Below are 25,943 nucleotides of genomic sequence, written 5' to 3'. Positions count from 1 at the left end.
GACTCATTTAAACTAACATATTCATCCTGCTGTAACCAGGTTTCTGTTAGGCAGAATAAATCAATATGTTGATCAATTATTATATCATTTACCAACAGGGACTTAGAAGAGAGAGACCTAATGTTTAATAGACCACATTTAACTGTTTTAGTCTGTGGTGCAGTTGAAGGTGCTATATTATTTTTTCTTTTTGAATTTTTATGCTTAAATAGATTTTTGCTGGTTATTGGTAGTCTGGGAGCAGGCACCGTCTCTACGGGGATGGGGTAATGAGGGGATGGCAGGGGGAGTGAAGCTGCAGAGAGGTGTGTAAGACTACAACTCTGCTTCCTGGTCCCAACCCTGGATAGTCACGGTTTGGAGGATTTAAGAAAATTAGCCAGATTTCTAGAAATGAGAGCTGCTCCATCCAAAGTGGGATGGATGCCGTCTCTCCTAACAAGACCAGGTTTTCCCCAGAAGCTTTGCCAATTATCTATGAAGCCCACCTCATTTTTTGGACACCACTCAGACAGCCAGCAATTCAAGGAGAACATGCGGCTAAACATGTCACTCCCGGTCTGATTGGGGAGGGGCCCAGAGAAAACTACAGAGTCCGACATTGTTTTTGCAAAGTTACACACCGATTTAATGTTAATTTTAGTGACCTCCGATTGGCGTAACCGGGTGTCATTACTGCCGACGTGAATTACAATCTTACCAAATTTACGCTTAGCCTTAACCAGCAGTTTCAAATTTCCTTCAATGTCGCCTGCTCTGGCCCCCGGAAGACAATTGACAATGGTTGCTGGTGTCGCTAACTTCACATTTCTCAAAACAGAGTCGCCAATAACCAGAGTTTGATCCTCGGCGGGTGTGTCGTCGAGTGGGGAAAAACGGTTAGAAATGTACACTACACTTATTACAAGTACCATTACTGCTAAAGGAGGCCGAGGAATAACTAAACATTTCACACCCAGAGCAGAAAAGTGCGGGAGAGACAGGAGAAGCCGCCATGCTAAATCGGCTAAGAGCTAGTAGCTACGCTAAGCTAGCGGATTCCTAAAAACACGCAAAGTGAATAATGTGTAAATAATTTAGAGGTGATTCAGCAGAAGGAGTGCTTTAGTTAAGGCACGTAAAGATTACACTGGGAAACAAATCGCAATCTAGATAACTAGATCAATCTAACTGCGCAGATTAAACAGCTAACAGATACAGAAAAACACAGCTGTGCTCCGGAACAGGAAGTGATACAATACCGCAGTGAGAGCCAACCACCAGTAGAGGCAAGCCTATTTAAGCATAAAAATTCAAAAAGAAAAAAATAATATAGCACCTTCAACTGCACCACAGACTAAAACAGTTAAAGGTGGTCTATTAAACATTAGGTCTCTCTCTTCTAAGTCCCTGTTAGTAAATGATATAATAATTGATCAACATATTGATTTATTCTGCCTTACAGAAACCTGGTTACAGCAGGATGAATATGTTAGTTTAAATGAGTCAACACCTTCGAGTCACACTAACTGCCAGAATGTTCGTAGCACGGGCCGAGGCGGAGGATTAGCAGCAATCTTCCATTCCAGCTTATTAATGAATCAAAAACCCAGACAGAGCTTTAATTCGTTTGAAAGCTTGACTCTTAGTCTTGTCCATCCAAATTGGAAGTCCCAAAAACCAGTTTTATTTGTTATTATCTATCGTCCACCTGGTCGTTACTGTGAGTTTCTCTGTGAATTTTCAGACCTTTTGTCTGACTTAGTGCTTAGCTCAGATAAGATAATTATAGTGGGCGATTTTAACATCCACACAGATGCTGAGAATGACAGCCTCAACACTGCATTTAATCTATTATTAGACTCAATTGGCTTTGCTCAAAATGTAAATGAGTCCACCCACCACTTTAATCATATCTTAGAGCTTGTTCTGACTTATGGTATGGAAATTGAAGACTTAACAGTATTCCCCGAAAACTCCCTTCTGTCTGATCATTTCTTAATAACATTTACATTTACTCTAATGGACTACCCAGCAGTGGGGAATAAGTTTCATAACAGTAGAAGTCTTTCAGAAAGTGCTGTAACTAGGTTTAAGGATATGATTCCTTCTTTATGTTCTCCAATGCCATATACCAACACAGGGCAGAGAAGCTAACTAAACTCTGTGAGTGAGATAGATTATCTCGTCAATAGTTTTATATCCTCATTGAGGACAACTTTGGATGCTGTAGCTCCTCTGAAAAAGAGAGCCTTAAATCAGAAGTGCCTGACTCTGTGGTATAACTCACAAACTCGCAGCTTAAAGCAGATAACCCGTAAGTTGGAGAGGAAATGGCGTCTCACTAATTTAGAAGATCTTCACTTAGCCTGGAAAAAGAGTCTGTTGCTCTATAAAAAAGCCCTCCGTAAAGCTAGGACATCTTACTACTCATCACTAATTCAAGAAAATAAGAACAACCCCAAGTTTCTTTTCAGCACTGTTGCCAGGCTGACAAAGAGTCAGAGCTCTATTGAGCCAAGTATTCCTTTAACTTTAACTAGTAATGACTTCATGACTTTCTTTGTTAATAAAATTTTAACTATTAGAGAAAAAATTACTCATAACCATCCCAAAGACATATCGTTCTCTTTGGCTGCTTTCAGTGATGCCGGTATTTGGTTAGACTCTTTCTCTCCGATTGTTCTGTCTGAGTTATTTTCATTAGCTACTTCCTCCAAACCATCAACATGTCTATTAGACCCCATTCCTACCAGGCTGCTCAAGGAAGCCCTACCATTAATTAATGCTTCGATCTTAAATATGATCAATCTATCTTTATTAGTTGGCTATGTACCACAGGTTTTTAAGGTGGCAGTAATTAAACCATTACGTAAAAAGCCATCACTTGACCCAGCTATGTTAGCTAATTATAGGCCAATCTCCAACCCTCCTTTTCTCTCAAAAATTCTTGAAAGGGTAGTTGTAAAACAGCTAACTGATCATCTGCAGAGGAATGGTCTATTTGAAGAGTTTCAGTCAGGGTTTAGAATTCATCATAGTACAGAAACAGCATTAGCGAAGGTTACAAATGATCTTCTTATGGCCTCAGACAGTGGACTCCTCTCTGTGCTTGTTCTGTTAGACCTTAGTGCTGCTTTTGATACTGTTGACCATAAAATTTTATTACAGAGATTAGAGCACACCATAGGTATTAAAGGCACTGCGGTGGTTTGAATCATATTTATCTAATAGATTACAATTTGTTCATGTAAATAGGGAATCTTCTTCACAGACTAAGGTTAATTATGGAGTTCCACAAGGTTCTGTGCTAGGACCAATTTTATTCACTTTATACATGCTTCCCTTAGGCAGTATTATTAGACAGCATTGCTTAAATTTTCATTGTTACGCAGATGATACCCAGCTTTATCTATCCATGAAGTCAGAGGACACACACCAATTAGCTAAACTGCAGGATTGTCTTACAGACATAAAGACATGGATGACCTCTAATTTCGGAATCAGGGAGACAGACACCCTCTCTACTTTTAAGATTAGGCTTAAAACTTTCCTTTTGCTAAAGCTTATAGTTAGGGCTGGATCAGGTGACCCTGAACCATCCCTTAGTTATGCTGCTATAGACTTAGACTGCTGGGGGGTTCCAATGATGCACTGAGTGTTTCTTTCTCTTTTTGCTCTGTATGCACCACTCTGCATTTAATCATTAGTGATTGATCTCTGCTCCCCTCCACAGCATGTCTTTTTCCTGGTTCTCTCCCTCAGCCCCAACCAGTCCCAGCAGAAGACTGCCCCTCCCTGAGCCTGGTTCTGCTGGAGGTTTCTTCCTGTTAAAAGCGCCTTGGGGCAACTGTTTGTTGTGATTTGGCGCTATATAAATAAAATTGATTTGATTTGAAGTAATAAAACACACACACACAAAGCAAGAATGATGCACACTGTGGATGCTATGTGTGACTAAAACAGACGTGCTGTGTATTTACTGCAAAGGAGAGGAATAATGTGCTTTCAAAATATGCATGCCTCTGTGGTAAAGCGCTGACTGTGGATTCGCTCCACTGGGAAAGCACATTTGAAACGGTTCAAAAGGAAAAGAATGCCTTGATCTGGCCCAATTCCAGTCATTGCAATTGGATCAGGACATCCCTAACGGACTCCTCTATGTAAAGGTAGGAAGCACTGTTATGAAGTTATGAAAATCTAAACTTGGGAGGTCCTGGAACTTGTACTCCCGTGTGACTTATATCCTCAAAAAAGTCATGTCTTTGTTACTAATAACAGTAATTATAATAACAATTTAGATAGGGATTCTCCAGGAATAAAAGCACTACAGTATTTTCCAGAGTATAAGTCGCACCTGTTAAAAGTGCCTCTTGCAGAGGAAAAATCCATATATAGGTCACACTAGAGCTTAAGTCACACTTTATGCATTATCAGCTCTTTATTTTTTTGTGTTCTACAGTAGAGTTCCTTTATTATTGTCATTTATTCTTTTATTATTAGACTTTATTTAATTTAGTGCTTTGATTCCTGGAAAAGTCCCATTACACAGTTGTAATATGTTATAATTAATTTTATCAACAATAAATGTGTGATTTTTTTGGGGGGGGGGGGGGGGGGGGGGGGTATGTAAGTCGCAGAAGCTCACAAACCAGTACAATAAGTAAATAAAAAAAGATGATATACTCCAGAATAAACGCCAATAATAAAATAATAAATCCCAATAATAAAAAGTACATGACAACAATGCACAAACACACCACATTAAAAAAGAGCTGATAATACAGGAAAAAAGGTATAACATTTTCCCCCTCTTCAAGAGGCATTTTCTTTTCTTTTACTCTTTTTTCTTTTTTTTTTTTTGGATGGGGACAACGTATTCTCTGGTGTGACTTAGGTTCCAAAAAATATGGTAATTTTTCTTCAGGGGAAGATAAAGCCCAAGGAAAGTCATTTATGTTGGGAGTTATAATATTCTTCAGCATGAAAAAAACTATGTTGTTTAAATTCAGTTGGCTGTTAATTCTACAGAGCGCAAATGAGCAGTTTAATCTGGAATGTCTTTGTACTTACAAGGCCAGGCTGCTGAGTGTGTGGAGCGCATGATCACAGTTGAACGTAAAAGAAGACGATGCTTGAGTGAAGTAACAGAGCGCTATCTCCAGGATCCTGAGCTGAGGCAGCGGCACATGCCAGTGAGAGGTGTACTGTTCCACCAACTGCACAGAGAAAGAAAAAATAAAGTCAGAAGCATTATGACAAGACTGGCCACCATCTTGCATTACTTTGTATGACAAACTACAGTATGTTAACACTAAATGTAAACACTGCAATCGAGTGCAACAAGTGTGAGGCACAGCCAGGTGGCATTCATGCAATGTTTCACAAGTAATTTCATTTTTCAATAGTATTCACAAATGAGAACCAAAAGAGAAATGAAAGCTGCTGTCCAGCTCCCTAACTAAAACAATAATTACCACCCTGGGTTCAGGATTGTGTCTATAAAAATTTGAATGAATGAGTCATTGAAAAGGGTCATGAGACATACTGGAAATTTAAGTAATAACTGATAAATAAAATGATGGAAAATTTGACATTTTGGTTGTTTTCTAAAATTTTCTGTGAAATAGTACAATATTTTATCGGAAGGCTTTTCAATTTACATCTTCTAAGAAAGCAATCAAACTTTGAAGAAAGATAATCACACATTCATGTTAAGGACTCAAAACAGGTTAAATTCAGGTGGCAACACTCAAACCTGACCCAACCCAGTGTCACTGACCAAATGGTCCCCCCTAAAAATCGGTCTGCCCTGCCTTCACTGCCTATGCGTCATTTCTGTGCGTCAGCCGCGGTTCACCGATTATCACCTCGTTTCTGCTTAAAACTGCACTCCAGTCATCATCTACCTGAGCGACAGATTATCTGAAGCTTTTGTACAACAATAATTTAACATAAATTCAGGATTATTTCATAATAAAAGATGGAGGAAGCCATCAGAGCACCGCAGCCAGATGAGCTGCTAGCTGCTGCGTTCACAATGCCTCCGTCATTACAAAGCGTCGTTCACCGACGACTGCTTTGTTTCTGCTTAAAACGGCCTTGTTTCTGTTTAAAACTGACTTTAGAATGATTTAAGAGGTTTTAATTGTCCTCTGATGGTTAATAATCACATTATTCCATTTGGGTGTAGGGACTCTGTCTCAGACGAGCTACTAGCTGCCTGCGGTCACTGCTCCTCCGTCATTTCAAAGCGTCACTCACCAATTATCTCCTCGTTTCTGCTTAAAACTGCCTTGTTTCCGCTTAAAACTGACTTCAGAATGATTTAAGAGGTTTTACTTTGTCATTTGATGGTTAATAATTATTCCCTTTGATCGCTTTGGGTGTAGGGACTCAGTCTCAGATGAGCTGGTGGTTCCAAATGACGCATGCGCAGTGAAGGCAGGGTAGACCAATTTTTACGGGGGGATCGTTCGGTCTGCAACACCGGAAGTCATAAATCTTGCATTTCCTTGACTGGTTGCTTGAGGCTAGCTCCAAAACAGAGCATTTTCCCATAAGCCTCCATGTGAAAATGTCCAACTTTAGCACAGCAATAAAACATGTTTACAGCCTGGTACAAAAAACTGTTTTGGTCTGTGTAGAGTTTCCTCCTCCATGACTGTACAGGGGTGAACTTTTTTACAGCTTCCTAGTTTAAGACATTTTAAGTCATAAAGTGCTTTCTAATTGTGGGTGTGGTTGCTCTGAGTGACAGCTGCTGATTGCAGCGCAGAGACTCCTGTCGTAGCCTCTGACCACAGCTCAGAGACCATTGGCAGCGGCCACTCGCTGTTCTGCTGTTGCGGCATCCCAACAGATCATCGAAGATGTCCCTGTTGCAATATTCACGCTGGGTGAAATGCTTGTCTTATTTAATGTTGTTGCTGATGGTGTTAGCACATTTAGCAACTGCCAGTTAGGTCCACATAATGCAAGATTACTGAGGAAATATGTGGCTTATATCTAGGGTTGGGTATCGAGAACCAATTCTTTTCGGGTATCATTAAGAAATGATTCTATCCACCGACATCAATAGCTTTTTTGCTTAATGATTCCCTTATCCGTCCTTCAGAGTGGCCGTTGTTTTTGGGGGCGTTTGTCAGGAAAATGATCATGTTTCTACGTTGATTACAGAACCCTTGCAGAGTCTGCAGCGCGGATCTTCTTTGAAGCTTGAAGCAATGAAGCATTGATACGACCAGCTGCTTTGTTGGTTCTTTGTTTTATTTCGCTTTATCTTAATGTTTTTCCCCACTAAAACCCCAAAGAGCACATGTCTGTGAGTAATATTTACCTTTATGTTAAACCGACCTGTTACGGTCTTCTGAAACAGTTAATAGATTATTTTATGACTTAAAAACGGGACCAATGCTAACGCGTTAGCATGTCTATTACATTTCTATGTTAAAGTTAGCATTAAGCTGTTCGCATCTCAGCATGTTTGTGTGCATATGTTTTCTGTATAATAATTAATGGCTCAGCGTTTGTTGTCGTAAAAGAGTCACATGTATTACAAATTGTAATTTTTTAATTTTTTGTTTATATATTAATAATAATAATAGCAACAACAACAATAATGCTAATAATAATAATGCTACAATACAATTTTAGAGAAAGAGACAAAAAGAACCTGATTAAAAAAAATAGAAAATATAAAACCAACTAACAATGAACATAAATAAATATAGAAATAAATAAGAGTTTCCTGTGAACACCGAGTGACTCTTATATCTCCACTTCATCCCTGTTTTATTTAAGTTTAATGACAATTTGTTTTGGTCAAACCATATTTTCAATTAGTTAATTTCTTCAGTGATTTCCTCCAGAACTATCTGCCAAGCTAGAAAACTGCTGCATCTTAGTAAAGGCAGAATACTACTGGAATGAATTTGAATAAGGAAAGTTGGGTTTTTTCTCACCAAAATGGGTGCTGCACTCACTGCAATTTATTGTCTGGAATAGTCCCAGATTGCATTTCAGAGCTTCTAGAATTCAAACATTTTCGTGCAGGTGATGTTGGGGGGTAATTTTGGGTTTCATCTTTTTTTGTTTTTCACCACCATATGTAAATCGTGAGTCACTTTTGTGCAAATTAAAGTCACTAACTGGGACCCCTGTTTTTGGATTCCATCTCTTATCATTCACGTTGGGATGAATTTACTGTGCACCATGCCGTTTTTTTTTTTTTTGTTTTTTTTTTCGTTTGTATGTTGCATGTGGAGCCAGACTGCCTTCAAAATTTAGTCAATTTAAATTTGTTTTACTTTTGCACAAATGACGATAGTTAATACCACAGTGTATAGATTTTAAATCATTGTACAAAGTGTGACTATTCGGTTAACTTCCCATCCATGAAATTTTACACTAATTCATAGAAAACATCAACTTTTGTCAAAAGATGGTGGCGTTTTTCTGTCTAAACTCGAAAGCGGACTGATATCATTTGAGGACAGCGACTCCACACAAACACGGATTCGTTTTTAAATTCATATTTCTGTAGAAAAAGGCAAATTACACCATTTCTTTAATGCTTCCAAAGTTTCTGGATTAAACAATCCCATCACTGGCTTCATCTAGCTGTTTTACTCTATTCAATTTAGACATAGCAGGTCAGGGGGGAGAAAGGCCCCGTCTTCCTACACAGATCATTAAACTGGAGGGACACAGTCTGGTGACATGAGATGAAATGTCCGTGACTTATGGAAACAAATACACGTCTATAATCATACTCTGCAACGTCATACCGTGTATTCTGTGTGCAGTTCTATGAACGGAACAGTCACGTGTGTACCGTACGGTTCAATACAAATGTATTATGACATGCCTACTACAGTGCCATATCATAAGAGTGATACCTGTGTTAGGGATTTGTCCACAACAAACATGGTATTTTGTGCAATTGTCATCTGTTAATTTTGGGTAATGCGGTTTGACACTGCCCCCTGTTGTTTGGTTAAACACACCTGACTTAGTTAATTAGCAGCGGGTGGAGCAGGGAGTTGGACAACATGAAGAGCAGGAGACCTCTAGGACAAGGGTTGGAATGCTGTTGATGTTTGTCATAAATCATTTTCTTCTTCACTAATAATTATATTAACTCAAACTCCAGCATAACATGCAAGGTTACAATTTTCAAAACTGTATCACTACTACTACTATATGTTTAGAGTACTTGTCATAATTACTGAATTTTATAAAACTTGGACATGCTGGTCCTGAAAAGTGCAAGAATTGAGGGAAAATCCAGGAGAAAATGTTATTGCTTTCCTTAGGTTTGCAAAAGAGGATGTTATTTTTAAAGGAACCAAACTGGCCTTTTTGAAATTTAGCTCAACTCATATGGTTCATAGCATGTTTTCTCATCTATTGCAACCTATTCAGGGTGTCAGAGTATTACATTTCAAAACTTTCCAAAATAAGGACCATCCTATCCTGGATACAGTTAATTCTGATGCACTACGTATCAACACTAGAAACCTAGTTGGGACAGAAAACATGCTCCTAGTAAACAAGATGTCTCTGGCATGTATTTTTAGATGCCAGTGCAAATTAATGTGGGAAGAAAGATAATTATGCAAACATGGGTCTAAATATGAATCAGAATCATATTTCAGAAGAGTGACATAAGCGAGCCATGGGGGGAAAAACTGGAAGATTTTGGCAAGGGGTGAAGTCCCGAAGCCCCTGGCTGGTGGTCTGAGGGTTCTTCCCCAGAAAAAAAAAAATTTAAATCTGAGATGCATTTTCAGGTCTATTTAACCCCCCCCCCCCCAAAAAAAATCACTTTTTTTGTGAGGTCAGGTCAATTTTTCCACCCCAGAGAAAAGTGTTAACATTTGACTTCAGCAACTTGTGCTTTTGGGTCAGTGCATCTCAGATCACCCCCCAAAAATTGTATTTTTAAACCTTAACCCCTTCAATTTATACAAAATTTAGTACATAGGTAATTCTTGGCCAGAAAAGCCAGAATTTCAAATTTCATCTTTCTCGGACCAGTGGTTTTCAAGATAGCGCAATTTCAATTTTTCACTTTTTTTGTGAAAAAGGATTTGTGAAACTGTTGTAACTCAGCAACCACCGGTCTGATTTTGCAAAACAAGGTATTTCTGTAAAGGAGAGAACACAGTGTATCTAAATCTTGCTTGCATCTGTTTGTCCATTTGGGTATTTTTGAGTTGGATGACCCTTTGTCCTATATTTTGACCTTGAAATTGACACTGTGGGACACGTCCAACCTCTTTGACACCATTATGAAAAATGTAGCCCTATGTGTCAACTACAGCATATAAAAAATTGGAGGGCTTTCTCGGTAGGTGAGCAAGTGCTTATTTCATGCATGAAAATGCAAATTAGTTATTTTAAATCATACGTGATTTTCTGATTATTGTTTTTTAGATTCTGTCTCTCACAGTTGAAGTGACCCTACGATAAAAATTACAAACCTCTCCATTCTTTGTAGGTTGGAAAACATGCAAAAATGAGTCTATCAATGTACTTCACTCTATATTTCACACACACACACACACACACACACACACACACACACACACACACACACACACACACACACACACACACACACACACACACACACACACATTTCAATTCCATTATTCTTGAGAAATAAAGGTTCACTATCATTTAAAAGTATGTACCTGCATTTTTATGCTATATTATAATTTCATCAATAGCATAAAATCGTGTTAAAATGACATCAATGATAATGTTGTGATATTAAAGGATTATTAACTGAGTGGGAGCACGGTACGGAAAAATATCAGACCGAGGTGTTGACAGTACAGACAGACGAAGTGAGGTTAATAATTTGTAAATTATATGGCTATTATATATAGATAAACACGCAAACGTACGGTATTGCCTGAATATGAAAGCTGCTGACACTTTCTGGACTTATAGTCAGACCTGTTCGCTTCACCTCCATGAACAACTTGCTTAAAAGATGGTCAGGTTAGCTAGTAAGCTTTCAATCTGTGTGTTTTTCCTCGATGCTGTTTAGATATTTATGGAGTATATTCATGTCCGACTTCGTTTTTCTAATCATGTTTTTAGTTTTCTGGTTTGTACCAAATGTGATACGCGATCTGGACCGACTGTCATGGGAACAGTGTGATATGGGAAAATATCAGACCGCAAATCATCCAATCACAGCATATGTGATTGTTATATGCATCATTCGGTGACGCTGGCCAGCATTTTATTAAACACCACCTTGATGAAATCACACAATAAATGGGCTTGCTTGCAGTTAAAAAAGAATAATAATAAAAACTCACACTAAATTCACCATGTTTTAAGGATAAGCAGTAAATAAACAAAGGTCAATAGTAACTTGAAAACATAGTATTAAAGATGGAAAAGATTTTAATGGGCACCTGTAATAACGTCAAACACAGGTTGAGATTCATAAGTTCATCGCTGGAAATGATTCAATTCTATCAAAATATAAAGACTATTATTGTTTTGGAAACATAAAAATGGACCCTCAAACTTGGTTAAAACAACAGTAATAATGGCTACTTTTAGATTTGACAAACAACTACATTTTAAGAGCCTTCTTATGACGTACTTGGCTGCAAAGCTTACACTGAATGACCTCTGCTTTACTGAAATATTTGTTCATTTATTGCAAGTCATGTCATCATTGCAATACTGAACAGTGATATCTCATCACAGATTTCCTCATATTGTGGATGCCTAATTTAAAGCACATCTACTAAGCCATGATCTTTGCAGCAAAAATAAATAAAACTACTTTGATTTGTAAAAAAGAGCAGCAGACGCTTTTTGAAAATACACACACACACAAACATATATGCAGCACCTCACAAAACTGAGGCTGTATCATACTATTAGTAACTACACATAAGCCTTACCTGGTAACAAGTGATGTATAACAATGAGTAGTGCTTAGTAAACGATGTTTAGGAGTTCTAAAACGTATGAACTACATATTAAGGTCTACAATAGTGGTAGATATGATGGTATGATTCTATAGATCATGCTAATAACACAATAATAATAATACATAATAACAATAATAATACATGCCCTGCTGCTGTTAGCAGGAATATTAGCCACATTTCAAGTTCAAGTTTTCGCCTCATTTTCAATAACGCTTTGATCTTTTAAGATGGCAACTTCATACAATAGTTAACAACTTACTGGTTAAACACTTGCCACCGTTATTCCTGTCGATGTTTTTGTGAATGTTACGCATTAGCTCGGCTAACTTGTAAGCAAAATTATGTACTAGCTGAATCGTTCAAAGCAGTCAGCTCTATCAAAATGTAACCAATTTTAATTGTTATATGAGTCAGACGTGTTACTAATGTCAGCCTGCTTTACTAGAACACTATGTTGAGACATGATACGGTCCTGCATGTGTTTTAACAGCACAACTCGTTTTTGACAGTTGCTAATGAGCCTATGTGCTAACGTTAGCCGTGTCAGGGCCATTTCTGGGGGAGGGGAGTCGGCTAGCAGCAAATGCTAATCTTACCTTCGACAACAAACCTGTATGCAACTTTACGCACGACTCCTTACCTGACAAAAGTCTGTGCAGAATGGTTTACTATCAGCTCGCAATTCATCACTTGAGTAACGACCCAACAAACTCTGTAATTGTTTCTCAAGCTCCTCTAAATCAGACAAACTGCCATCATCCGCCATACTGCCTGTGTAACCTCGCTCGTAGCTCCTACTGCTACACATTCACATCGGCACGGTGAAGCCACGAGCCACCGCCGGCGCTGATTGGACGCAGCCAGTGGGGTTTGCTCCTTTTCTACCGCAGCGTGCACCAGAGAGAAGGGAAGCAAGGGCGGGTTACTGCAAAATAATTGAAAAATAATGCACCGCCTACAAGGTGTTAACGGTGTTATATGCGCACCAAACCACATGGCTGACACAAACACCGCACTTTGGATAATTACATTCATGTTTAACAGCAGTGGATAAAAGCACCATAGTGTCTTTTTTTTTCTTTTTCTTTTTTTTTTTTTTTTTTTACGAGAAAATGACGCTGGCAAAAAAAAACACAACACAATCTTATCTTTGACTAAAAATACCAAAGCATTAATTTCATAATTGCATAAAAAGCATGATGAAGTTTATTGTATACGTGCAGTCATAGACAGATGTAGGTTTTCGAATTACAGCTTTACTTAGCTGCTTTGGCTCAATTCTCAACAATGGGCATTTACCCACATGTGACTACTTCTGCACTCACATCATGTTATTTTCACCAGCATGTTTCTGTGCGTATGTAGACAAAGTAACTAAAAAAACGATTGGATGAATTGTCTTCAAACTTGGTGGGAATATTACTCAGATACATATTTAAAGGTGAAAAGATGGAATAAAATCCTCTTTAATTATTGAATGTCAATTGTTTGTTGAGCCTGAAATAGCCATGTTATTATGTTTCTTGTTATGTTTATTATGCTTATATTAATATGCTTATTATGCTAACTCGTCATTCTCTTAATACAGTGCATCCAGAAAGTATTCACAGCACTTCACGTTTTTCACATTTTATGTTACAGCCTTATTCCAATATGGATGAAATTAATTTTTCCTTCAAAATTCTACATGCAATACCCCATAATGATAATGTGAAAAGGGTTTTGTTGAGATATTTGCAGATTTATTAAAAACTAGAGCACCACGCTTGTAGAGCGCAAATCTCTGTCAATACTAGTTCCAATTCCACAAATTTGTACCTTGCAAAAAAAATTTCAAGGTCAAAGTTCTGTTAGAAGTGGGCTTTCATAAGCTAAATTAGATGTGATCAAATGTCTGGAATTTGTAATTAGTTCATTGTAGAAATTGAGCCAGGCGAAATAAAGAGAGACAATTTCTACATTTCAACAATGCACAGTGTGTCACTTTATTTGCTGAAATGCACGACTGGCTGGTTTCACACACTGCAGGGGGCAGAGCTCTGCCTACTCCTGTCGACCGAATACACGCTATTGAGACAGCTTTGAGAACAATCAATCAGACGTCGCTCGGCAAGGGAGCTGCCGAGGAATGCAATATAACCACCTATGGCGGACATTTACGTGTGGACTAGGTTTACTGGACATACAATGTAACCACAGGTGGTGATGTGACTTGCGCCACATAGGTCCCCTCAGAATTCACCATAAGGAATGACAACAAAAAGGAAAACGTCACTGAGGGGGCAGGTGAATAATCTGGTCACTACAGCTCCTTCGTATGGGGGCGTCAGAGGCGCTGTGGCATAAAGGAGCAATAGATGGCACCATGGGTGGCTGGGTCAGTTAGGCGGGCGGCCCCATGGAGGGCAACGGGGCAGCTCCGTGGGCCTGTCCAGATCCAGGTAGGCCGGCTTGAGGCAGTCCATTGAAATACGTTCAGCTTTGCCACCGATGCCGACCACAAAGTTGTTGTCCCCTGTTTCCATTACTCAAAAGGGCCGTCCTAAGGAGGGTGTAACGATCCTCTGTGAGCGTCATGATGAAGAAAAACCATCCGCAGATTGCAGGCTTGGGGGCATGTAGGAAGGTGGGAGGCCATGCTGTGAAGTAGGCAGTGGCAGCTGGCTCATAGGGGGCGCTCAGGTGCTGCCCTCCCAGATGTGGAGGGGAAAAATTATAAAATATATATATTTTTAAAAAGTATTATCAATGTCAGTTAGTTTTACTTAATAGTATGTGCCTACATGTAATCTGAATGATTAAAACAACATTTCCACCAACTGACTCCCATTCAACAGTGTAGTTCCACCAAAAGAACGTATTGTTCCTCTTCTTGGGCGCTCTCTCAAAGAGCCCGTTGAAGTGCAGCGAAATGACCAATTGTGTATGGTTGCGATAAGGAAAAATAATAAGTATTTGGCCAGTCAGCATCGCCAAATTTAATGGGTTTGGTCACTCCTGAAAGTGCTGTTGTTTTTGGCAGAAGCAAAAACCCCACAGATGTTTGGCTTATTTATTTTTTGTGTCCGTGTGTTTTGCTGGAGTAAGTTGAAGAACTTTGGGACAGTTTTTGGGAGGTGAGGGGGGAACCTGGGATAAAGAAGCAACCACAAACTGCCGCACACTGGCTGTGCTGACATAGGCGGCTCAGAGTTTGGTAGGTGGAAAAGAAGCAGCACGACGTCAACTAAAACGAGTTCCCATCCACACTTCTTACAAATGGAGCCAAATCTGTTTGAGTTACAGTTTCGCTGCCGTTTACAGTTTCATTGCTGTGTTTAGTGGAACAACCTTATGTGACCGTAGGATCTTTGTCGCCGGGACAGCGGTGGGATCGAACCCTAGACTGCTCACACTAAAGACTATCCCTCTACCAGGTCAGCCAAAGGGGAATTCCCTGTTAGCCAAGCCAGCAGGAACGTCTTTTCAATCCGGACTTCATCTTACAACACTTATCACTACAGTGATGGATCAACTCCTCAACTAAGACTGAACTTGAAGCTATACTGCGTGATGTCTTAGCTTCACACTTGGCAAATAGTCAGTAGACAGACTTGTGGATAGTTTAAACTCAGTGCTCAAAACTACACTCAACATGATTGCGCCAACCTGTGTTAAAACCGTGCTCCCCCAAAACACAGTCACCTTGTTTCAATGATTACCTGCGTGGCCTCAAGCATAAGGCCAGAGCTCTAGAACGGAAATGGCATAGTTCAAAATTAGAAGTATTCCACCTTGCGTGGCGTGATGCTATCTTAGACTATAAGCATGCATTACTGGCTACAAACTGTACCTATTACTCTGATTTGATGAACAAAAACACGCTGTTATGTGTAGGACACAGTCGGAGCACCGACCCAGCACGAAATAAGCAGAGCACGGTTCAAAAGATAACAGAATTTAATAATCATAATAAGTGCAGTGATAAACAACCAAAAATGTCCGCGGTCTGGTGAGGTGAAAACACGGCGCGCTCTCAGCAGCGCAAACGGTCCGGAGCCACAGCAGTTCAGACCCAGGGACCCCGCCGACACCCCCCCAGGTGGCCGCGACAAACCGAGTCTGTGAAGAAAGAAAACATGAGGTGAGTCCAACACTCTCCACCCAGAGAGACACAGCTCAAAGGTGCACGCAATCAGCAAACACTTCCTGGCTTAAATATATATCAGCTTCTCACCCTGCAGGCACGGAACAACTCAGTTCAAATCTCCACTGCAGCAGAAGCTGATTAGACAATTAGCATAACGTGACAGCTCACTAACACAAGGTGTGAGGGACACCAAATCCACTGTCATTACTTCATAAAAGTCACCAAAACCAAATTACCTCAGGAAGTGTGCTGAACAGCGTGAGACCTCACCCAATCCTCCCTCACAGACTGTGGCGTCAAACCTGGAGCGGTCTCTGCGGCCGTAATGGTGAGATTGTTCTCCTGACGTCGATCTCACATGTCTGCTCACAAGGTCGAGTCTCTGGCAATCACACACTGTGCATTCAAGGTTTAAATGCGGCAATCTCTGATCAAGACAAAATACACCACAGCTGTGAGCCCTGATGACCTGCACGTGAAAACAAGCCTCAGGTGTTCAGGGTGAGGTCCTGATGCTCAGCCACTCAGTCCTGAATGCATACCACCTGGTGGGAGAAACAGAAAACAAAAACCAAGCCAGCCAAACACCCCAGCACACAACACAAGCATAACTCAAAGTTCTAGTTCAACACAGTGGCAGCACTTATTCATGGACAACCACCTGTAGTTCACTCTCTTTTTACAGCACAAGATTTCCTGGATTACTTTGGGAAGAAAATAGAAGACATTAGGTTAAACATATCCTAGCATGCTTCAACCCAGCCACTACACCAGCGGTGGGCAATTAATTTTTACAAGGGGCCACATAGGGAACCTGAATTATGTCCGAGGGCCACACCATCGATAACTCGGCTGTATCCATTACAAATTTTACAAATAATTACCTATTTAATAGCTTTTATGGGTAATTTTTATTCTTGTAATAATATGTAAATATTTAAATATACCTAAATAAGCCTCTCTAATGATTTGCAACACACAAGCTTGACATTTTTAATGTATGTAATAATAATGACAGACCTCATGAGGGCCGGACAGAGACATGCAAAGGGCCGCATGTGGCCCCCGGGCCGCAGTTTGCCCAGGTCTGCACTACACCCTGCTATTGAGGTGGGCACCATTACTGAGGTATTACCTAGATTTACAGAATTTGAGAGTATCTCTCTAGGCGTGCTGACGAAACTCATAACATCAACAAAAAGCACAACCTGTTTATTTGATCCTATACCAACAAAACTGTTTAAGGACCTGTGGCCCACTCTTGGGCCGACTGTGCTGGAAATTATTAATCTTTCTTTAACTTCTGGATCTGTTCCTAAATATTTCAAATCTGCAGTGATTAAACCATTACTTAAGAAACCTAATCTTGACCGTAGTGTATTGAAAAACTATTGATATCAAATCTGTCATTCTGCTCTAAAATTCTGGAAAAAGTGCTTTCACGGCAGCTCGTGGACTATCTTAGTGAGAATAATCTCTTTGAGCCACTGTAGTCTGCTTTTAGAAAATATTCCACAGAGACGGCTCTCACTAAAGTGGTGAATGATCTTCTGCTTGCAATGAATTCGGACACCACTACGGTTATAGTGCTGCATTTGATACCGTGGATCATCCTATTCTACTTGATAGGCTGGAAAACCACTTTGGGATTACTGGGAGTGCCCTTGCATGGTTGACGTCATATCTGACCAGTCGTTCTCCCTGTGTTTTGTACAATAACACTACCTCTAACTTTAGTGACATGAAATTTGGGGATCCACAGGGGTCTGTCTTAGGCTCCCTGCTTTTCTCCCTTTATATAGCACGCCTTGGGCACATATTGCAGCGTTTTGGGATTACCTTTCACTGCTATGCTGATGATAGTCAGTTATACATGCTGATAACTGCTGGTAATCTCATTCACATAAAATCCTTAGAAGATTGCCTTGCATCAGTGAGAAGTTGGATGTCTAGAAACTTCCTACTTTTAAACTCTGATAAGACTGAAATGATGGTTCTTGGTCCAGTGAGACATCTGCATCAATTTGACCAGTTAACGCTTAGCCTAGGCTCGTGTGTCATACATCACACTAACAACGTGAGGAACCTTGGGGTAATTTTTGATCCTACATTGTCCTTTGACTTCCACATTAGAAATATTATGAGGACTGCTTTCTTCCACCTGAGAAATATAGCGAATATTCATCCCATCCTGTCTATGGCTGATGCTGAGACCCTGATCCATGCATTTATCTCTTCTAGATTGGACTACTGCAGTGTTCTATTTTCTAGTTTTCCACAGTCCAGCATTAGGGCTCTCCAATTGGTTCAAAATGCTGCAGCCAGACTTTTGACACGAAGCAGAAAGTTCGACCACATTACACCCATTTTGGCATCCCTTCACCGGCTTCCTGTCCCAGTGAGATCAGATTTTAAGGTTCTGGTACTAGTCTATAAAACTGTTCACGGACTGGCACATCCCTACCTAGCTGACCTAATTATACTGGCCCGGCTTTGCGTTCTCAAGGTGCAGGGCTACTTGTGTCCCTAGGGTGAATAAGAAGTCTGCAGGTCACAGAGCTTTCTCTTATCGTGCCCCTGTTCTGTGGATGATCTCCCTGCATCAATAAACAGACTTTCAAGTCCAGACTTAAGACGCACTTATTTTCCCTTTTGTATGGCTAGCATACTGGCATAGTATAGTTCTACGCATTTTACTCTTTTAATTCATTTTATTAGGAAACAGAGTGTGCCACGGCCTCAACTTTACCTAAATTCTGGGTCTTTTAGTGAAGCTTAGGGCTAGTGGCCGGCGATCACCGTAGTATTTCCTGTTTTTCTTGTTGTTTAATGCTGCAAATTATACTGTTTTTCTTGTCTTTCTGATGACTGATTCTGTTTTTTTTCTCTCTGTTTAAGGTGCAGCTCCATCCAGAGATGAGTGTGGTAATTGTGCTGGAGTCCCTCCTGTCCTGTGCAACAACAGCTTTTCCTGTATGTTCGTTGTGAATTGTTCTGTAATTTATGTCTGTAGCATGGCCCAGGCAGAGGGTCACCCCTTTGAGTCTGGTCTGCTTGAGGTTTCTTCCTCAGAGGGAGTTTTTCCTTACCACTGTTGCGCTGGGGGTTGGTAAGGTTAGACCTTACTTGTGTGAAGCGCCTTGAGGCAACTCTGTTGTGATTTGGCGCTATATAAATGAAAACAAATTGAAATTGAAATTGTTAGGGGTGGGACAACTGTCGAAATGGGGACAAGGTGTGAGGATATGGAGAAAAGTTTTCTGGATTGAATCTCGGCTCTGGATTTGACTGTTTGGGAGCAACCGGGAGCACTCTCGATCGCTCCTCTCGATTTTGGCCTCTCTCTCTCTCTCTCTCTCACACACACACACACACACCACCTCTCTCTCTTTTCATACAATCACTCAGTCCCTCAGATCCCCTATCCTCTTAGAACCCCCCCAACTCATTCATTCATTCACACACACACACACACACACACAACACACACACACACACACACACACACACACACACACACACACACACACACACACACACACACACACACACACACACACCAGATCAGCTCTCTCTCTTTTCATACAATCACTCAGTCCCTCAGATCCCCACTCCTCTTAGAACCCCCCCAACTCATTCATTCACACACACACACACACACACACACACACACACACACACACACACACACACACACACACACACACACACACACACCACACACACACACACACACACACACACACACCACCTCTCTCTCTGAACATTGTCGTATGTGAGGAATTTTTTTCCATACTTTGAAAGAGTCTAAATTTGGTGATATTTTCTATTCTGTTGAGGTCGGTGTCACTGTGAAACCCGTGATCTGTTTGGCTGAAGATAATGGCAGTGCAGTACAGTTTGGTGTACACTGTGTGTGTTTGGTGTCATATGGTGAAATGTTCCTTGCTAAAGAACTTGAGTGTTGTATTGTATTTGATAATGTTCCTTTCCAAAGTATAAATGAGGCCTAATATAGCTGTAAATCAGGGGTGGGCAACTTGTTCCAGAAAGGGCCAAGAGGGTGCAGGTTTTCTTTGCAGCCACTGACTCCACCAGGTGATTTCACTGATTAACATCACTTTGAGCAGATGGAATCAGTTACATCAGTGAAATCACCTGGTGGAGTCAGTGGCTGCAAAGAAAACCTGCACCCTCTTGGCCCTTTCTGGAACAAGTTGCCCACCCCTAATGGTTTAATTTATCTGTGAAACTGCTGATTTTGAGAGTGACATTCAATGATTATTGTGGAATTGTTGCCATTTTCTGATTGTTCATTTGAATGCCTGTACTGGACTAGGCAGGGTAATCTATTGGCACACCAGCCGCCACTGGAAGATTGATGGATACAACATGTTTTATGCAAATAGAACAAGTAAAGAGGGAGGAGGTGTAGGCCTTTATGTTGATGATCATTTCAAATGTAAAGTTGTTAAACAAAAAGCAGTTACTATTAAAAAAAGTGATGGAAATGCTTACCTTAGAAATCATAAATGAAAGGAGTAAAAATATTTTGGTTGGTTGTGTGTATAGAGCACCAGGGTCTTTCATAGAACTATTTACAAACAAAATTCATGAGATGATTGACCAAATTAATAACAAATCATTAATTCTGTGTGGTGATTTTGATATAGATTTAGGGAATCCCAAAACATCAAGTGACTTATGAGAAGTCTGGATCTATACCCTGTGATAACTAAACCCACAAGGGTGACTACACATAGTGAAACTATAATCGATAATATATTTGCGAATATACAGGGTAAATTAATTAGTGGTATTCTTATGACAGATGTACGTGATCACCTCCCTGTATTTATCATTCATGAGAAACCGTGTTGTGACATTGTGCAAAATAAAACCACTATATTTCTAAGAGATAAATCCAGCGAGGTATAGCCTTGCTGGATTTGAGGCCTTCAGAGAAGATCTCAAGAAACAGAACTGGGAAGATGTATACACAGATAATGTCAATAGTGCTTACAATACTTTCATATCTACACTGACTGATTTATATGACAAAAATTGTAAAATACTGTTAACAATCCATGGATGACTAATGGGCTCAAAAATGCCTGCAGGAAAAAAAAGTCCACTTCAGCGGAAGTGGACTTTGTATACAGCTTCAATACCAGAGGGCTACTGCTTTCGACACCAGAGGGCAGGCTTCACTGGCCAGTGGTCAGGCACATGGTGCCACAGTGACTCAACAGCAGCAGCCACAGCATAGACGTGGTCAATCAAACTGCATTGTTCCCTGATATATTTGTGGGAACAATGCAGAGTCTCCTTAACACTTATGTTAAGGAGACTCTGGAGATACTTTGTTCATCTATATCTGTGCATGTTCATGTTCTAGTGTGTTGGTTTGTGGACAAGTTTCAATCTTGTGGTATTGGTTTTGTAGTATATTATACTTAGTACACAGTAAAATCACCAGTGTTAAATTAACACTAACAGTGAACATATGGTCCCACTCTGACCAGAGTGGGACCATATGTACTGGTGATTTTACTGTGTAGCATTAGATTAGATTTGTGTTGTCTCTTGTCTGCTGATTTCTATTTATATACACTGTGTTCCCTTGTCACTAGACTGATTTGCATATAATCTTGAAAGTGTTAGGTAGCAAGATAGTTGAATCTCAGTGCCCTCTAGCATTTAGGTTTAGTTGTGTTCATTGCTTCAGTTGTGGAGTGACTTCCTCTTGTTAGTACTTTCTCTTGTTGCATACTTCAGTGGTGATCAAAACATTTTGACTGTTCTCTATAGTTGTATTTAGGTAACAGTCTCTGTTGTCTTGAATTGAAAAATGGAGGCCTTAGGCAGCATGAAATAAGATTCTTCAGTGGATGATGATGTCTGCATCATTTGTCAGGACTGCACTAAAGTAAATCTTGTTCAGGGTAGTGACAAAGGAAGGGCTACACTGCAGGATAGTGCAAGAGTCCGTCAAAAACTCAAAGATATGGAGAACAAAGTCACAACTGAGAGGATATTCTCGAGACGTCTCGAGAATGGCATAGATCCTGTTACAGTTGGTTCACCAACAAAACAAATCTTAGGAGACTAGAGAAAAGGTCAATGTCTCAAGACACAGAGGAAGCCATTGCAGGTCCCTCCGCTGCTCAAGCTGCAAGACTCAGAAGTGCCTCAAGTAGTTTCAAATGGGCTTTTTGCATATTCTGCCAGGAGGAGAAGGCTGACAAGACTCTGCACAATGTTGAGACCACCACGATAAATGAAAAGATACTGAAGGCCGCAGAGTTTGATCGTGATCTGCACATTGCTCTTGCTGGTTGTGGTGATCTCATGGCAGCAGAAGCAAAATATTAGAACAGTTTTGACCTTTAGAGACATGCATATTTTTTCCAAGAAATGTGTTTCATTTCAAACTATCATTCTTTTTTACTTAATTTTGCTCATTTGCTTGCCTTGTTCAAATCAAAGATGACTTACTTCTTTTGCGGTAACAATACCAGGCAGTCACTAAATTAATTAATTTTTTTGCTAATTATAGGGTGAAGGAGTAGGGATACAGCTTTCTAACAACAATATTTAAATTGAGCAGTCAAATTACATAAAATATAATTGTATTTCTCATCCAAAGCAAATAGCACCACACTCCTGACAAACTTGATGAAGCGGGCAGCCATTTTGTGTTATACAAATTAGGGGGTGAAGGGGCAAAGATACAGCTTGCCAACAACAATATTTGAACTCGACAGGTCAAAATGCATAGGAATCAGTCTGCCGTATGCTTTTAACAGAAAATGCCTTGGGCACATTAAATAAGCTTCTTTTATGAAAATGGAACCTCACTATTTGTCATCGCATTTGCTGTCATGATTGTGTCGGAATGCCCTTCAAAAATGTTGAAAGACAGACGTCTGGGGTTACCAGTATAGAAATTGAGCCAGGAAAAATAAAGAGACAACAAAGCATAGCGTGTCACTTATTTGCTGAAAGCACACTGAAACAACATTCACAAACCTATAGGTGGCTCGGCCGTCTCCTTTCTTCCGCAGGTGTCCTAACAACATCAAAGGACTGGAACGGCTGTTTCACACACAGCATTGTGCGTGTGTCACACATCATGCACCTGAATCAAAATTTATTTTGGGTGTTGTCAGGTTTTTTTTTTTCCCACTTTTTCGGTTTCTGAGTTCTTTTTTAGATAATTTTCACAGAACATTTATTTATTGCTTTATTTATTGCAATTTATTGCTTTTTTTAGCACTTAGTTTTCCAGCTGATAACTGGAAGACAGACAAATGGGCATAAAATTGGGAACCTCCATCAATTTTGTGGTGTAGGTAATCCATAACCTAAAAATTGAGAGTGACTGAGGGCACTTTTGATTGAGAAGATAATGTAAAATATACATGAAATGGGGTTTTCAATGGTTAAATTTAAAGAGCCCAAAAATTTGTAATCTGGATCAGATCTATTCAAACTTGACAGTCAATAAAGGATAGTGCACTACATAATACTTTTTTTACAGAGTTATGAATATTTGAAAATTTGTTAAATGTTAAAGATAGGGATTTTCCAGTTTTCTAAGATTTTCCTGACTAGTACCTTTGACCTATGACCAATGAAAATTGAATCAGTTCTTGCCTATCAGGATAGAGGTAGAGTGGCCAGACGGAAGCCACTCCTTAGTAAAAGGCACATGGCAGCTGACCTGGAGTTTGCCAAAAAAGCACCTGAAGGACTCTCAGTCCATTAGCAACAAAATTTGATGGTCTGATGACACAAGATTGAACACTTTCATGTGAATGCCAGGCATCATGTGTGGAGGAAACCAGGCACCATCCCTACAGTGTAGCATGGTGGTGGCAGCATCATGCTTGTGACTATGTTTTTCAGAAACAGGTACTGGGAGACAATCAGGAGGGAGGGAAAGATGAATGCAGCAATGTACAGAGACATCCTGGATAAAAACCTGCTCCAAAGCACTCCTTGAACCTCAGACTGGGGTGACGGTTCATCTTTCAGCAGGACCATGGCCCTAAGCACCCGCCAAGATATCAAAGGAGTGGCTTCAGAACAACATCTGTGAATGTCCTTGAGTAGCCAGCCAGAACTTATACCTGAATCCCATTGAACATCTCTGGAGAGATCTGAAAATGGCTGTTCACCGACTCTCACCATCCAAGCTGATGGAGCTTGAAAGGTGCTGCAACAAGGAATGGGCAAAACTGTCCAATGATAGGTGCACCAAGCTTGTGGCATCATATTGAAGACATGAGGCTGTAATTGCTGCCAGAAGGTATAATCAACATAGTATTGAGTAAAGGATGTGATAGTTTTGGACATGTGATTTCTTAGTTTTTATTATGTCCGCCAAGGACTTAATAAAAATCATCAACATTTATTTGTCTGTCTGTCTTGTCAAAACTACTGCACAAATTTATGATGCAATTTTCACCACAGATTAGGTATAAGGCCATGGAAGAACCCATTAATTTTGGAGGTGATCCATAATCCGGATCTGGAGCCGGAGTATAGATCAAGTTTCTCTTTATAAAGGCTTTGAAGGATTACTGTTAGCAGGATTACATCAAACTACTGCACAGGTTTGATGAAATTTTAAACACATATTAGGCCATGGAAGACTCCATTAAATTTTGGGAGGTGTTCTGCATCCGGTTTCGGATCAAGATTTCACTTTATATACGCTTTGAAGCATTACTTAAAACTACTGAGTACAATTGGAGGAAAAAAAATGACTTAATTTTGGAATAAGTTGTAACATTAATATAAAATGTGGAAAAAGTGAAGTGCTGTGAATACTTTGCAGATGCACCGTAAAAACGTCTTCAAGCAGTGGTACAGGAAAAGAACTGCGAAAATAAGGGCTCCAGTGAGCAGGTCGTGATCTAATATATAAGGCTGACTGTGTGTGTGTGTTCGCGCGCGTGCACTTTAAACCTAAGGGCCCCAGTGACCTCCCACTTGGTGCCCCCAATCACCATACAAAGCTTGGTGTCGATTGCTCCGGGTTCAAATCCCACCCCTGCCACATTTCTCCACGTAATTATATATATATATATATATATATTATATATATATATATATATAGAATAGCTGAGTTACAAGGGTCCACCTCGTAATCCGGATCCCCTCCAAAATTCAGTGGAGTCTTCCGTGCCCTAATATCTGTCTGTTGAATTGTCTTATTTATCAGTTTTTTGTCAGTGTTGAGTCTGTTTGCAGAATAAATTCATTCAGTTCATTCATTCATTGTATCTGTGGTTCAGATTTGGTGTGAAGTAGTTTTGTTCAAAAGCATTCAAAGCATATATAAAGTGAAATCTTGATCTAGAATTCAGATTCAGATCCAGATCACCTTCAAAATTTATTGGAGTCTTCCACTGCCTAATATCTATCTGTCTAATAATAATAATATCTATCTATGTATTGTCAGATCCCACTTTTTAGATACACGGCACACGCTCACCCTCCGATGAGGTGTTTTGTGTAAAAAAACCAGTTCTCCGTCTCTGGGGTCCAACCTTCGTGTCTCCACGAGTATTACCCGGCAGGGCTGCACAAAGGCTGTTCAAGCTGGTGGCGAGGAGATTCGTCTAGCTGCTCACTGCCTCCATCCGGACGTCCACCCCGCTGAAGCTGATCTCGCACCCCGGTCGAATAGCCTTCTCAGGAACCAGGATACAAACCGGCCACGCCCGTTAACGGCAGCTCTCCTCTTATGGATCAGGGCTCTTGGAATGTTGCTAGATTTTGAATTTAGTGACTCGTACAGCGAGTCCCCAGGATGTTATTTTCATTAAAAGACCAGACTAACCTTTTAGAGCCTT

At 40.1% G+C, this 25,943-nt stretch overlaps 1 protein-coding gene across 2 annotated transcripts in view; it reads right to left on the bottom strand.

Annotated features, from left to right (window-relative positions):
• Positions 1–12,762, bottom strand: part of LOC117514596 — a 71,962-nt gene extending 59,200 nt beyond the window's left edge. For both annotated transcript variants that reach the window (XM_034175130.1, XM_034175137.1), the window contains exons 1-2: positions 12,589–12,762; positions 5,053–5,198 (exon numbers count right to left, since the gene is read on the bottom strand). In XM_034175130.1, coding sequence (XP_034031021.1) covers positions 5,053–5,198; positions 12,589–12,756 — 314 coding nt within the window. In that variant the 5' untranslated portion in view covers positions 12,757–12,762. The remainder of the gene's footprint in view (positions 1–5,052; positions 5,199–12,588) is intronic.
• Between the last annotated feature and the right edge of the window lie 13,181 nt (positions 12,763–25,943).

The sequence above is a fragment of the Thalassophryne amazonica genome, chromosome 1, assembly GCF_902500255.1.
Source record: "Thalassophryne amazonica chromosome 1, fThaAma1.1, whole genome shotgun sequence".
Lineage (NCBI taxonomy): Eukaryota > Metazoa > Chordata > Actinopteri > Batrachoidiformes > Batrachoididae > Thalassophryne > Thalassophryne amazonica.
The sequence above is the reverse complement of the archived record's forward strand: the minus strand, read 5'-3'. Positions and strand labels throughout refer to the sequence as shown.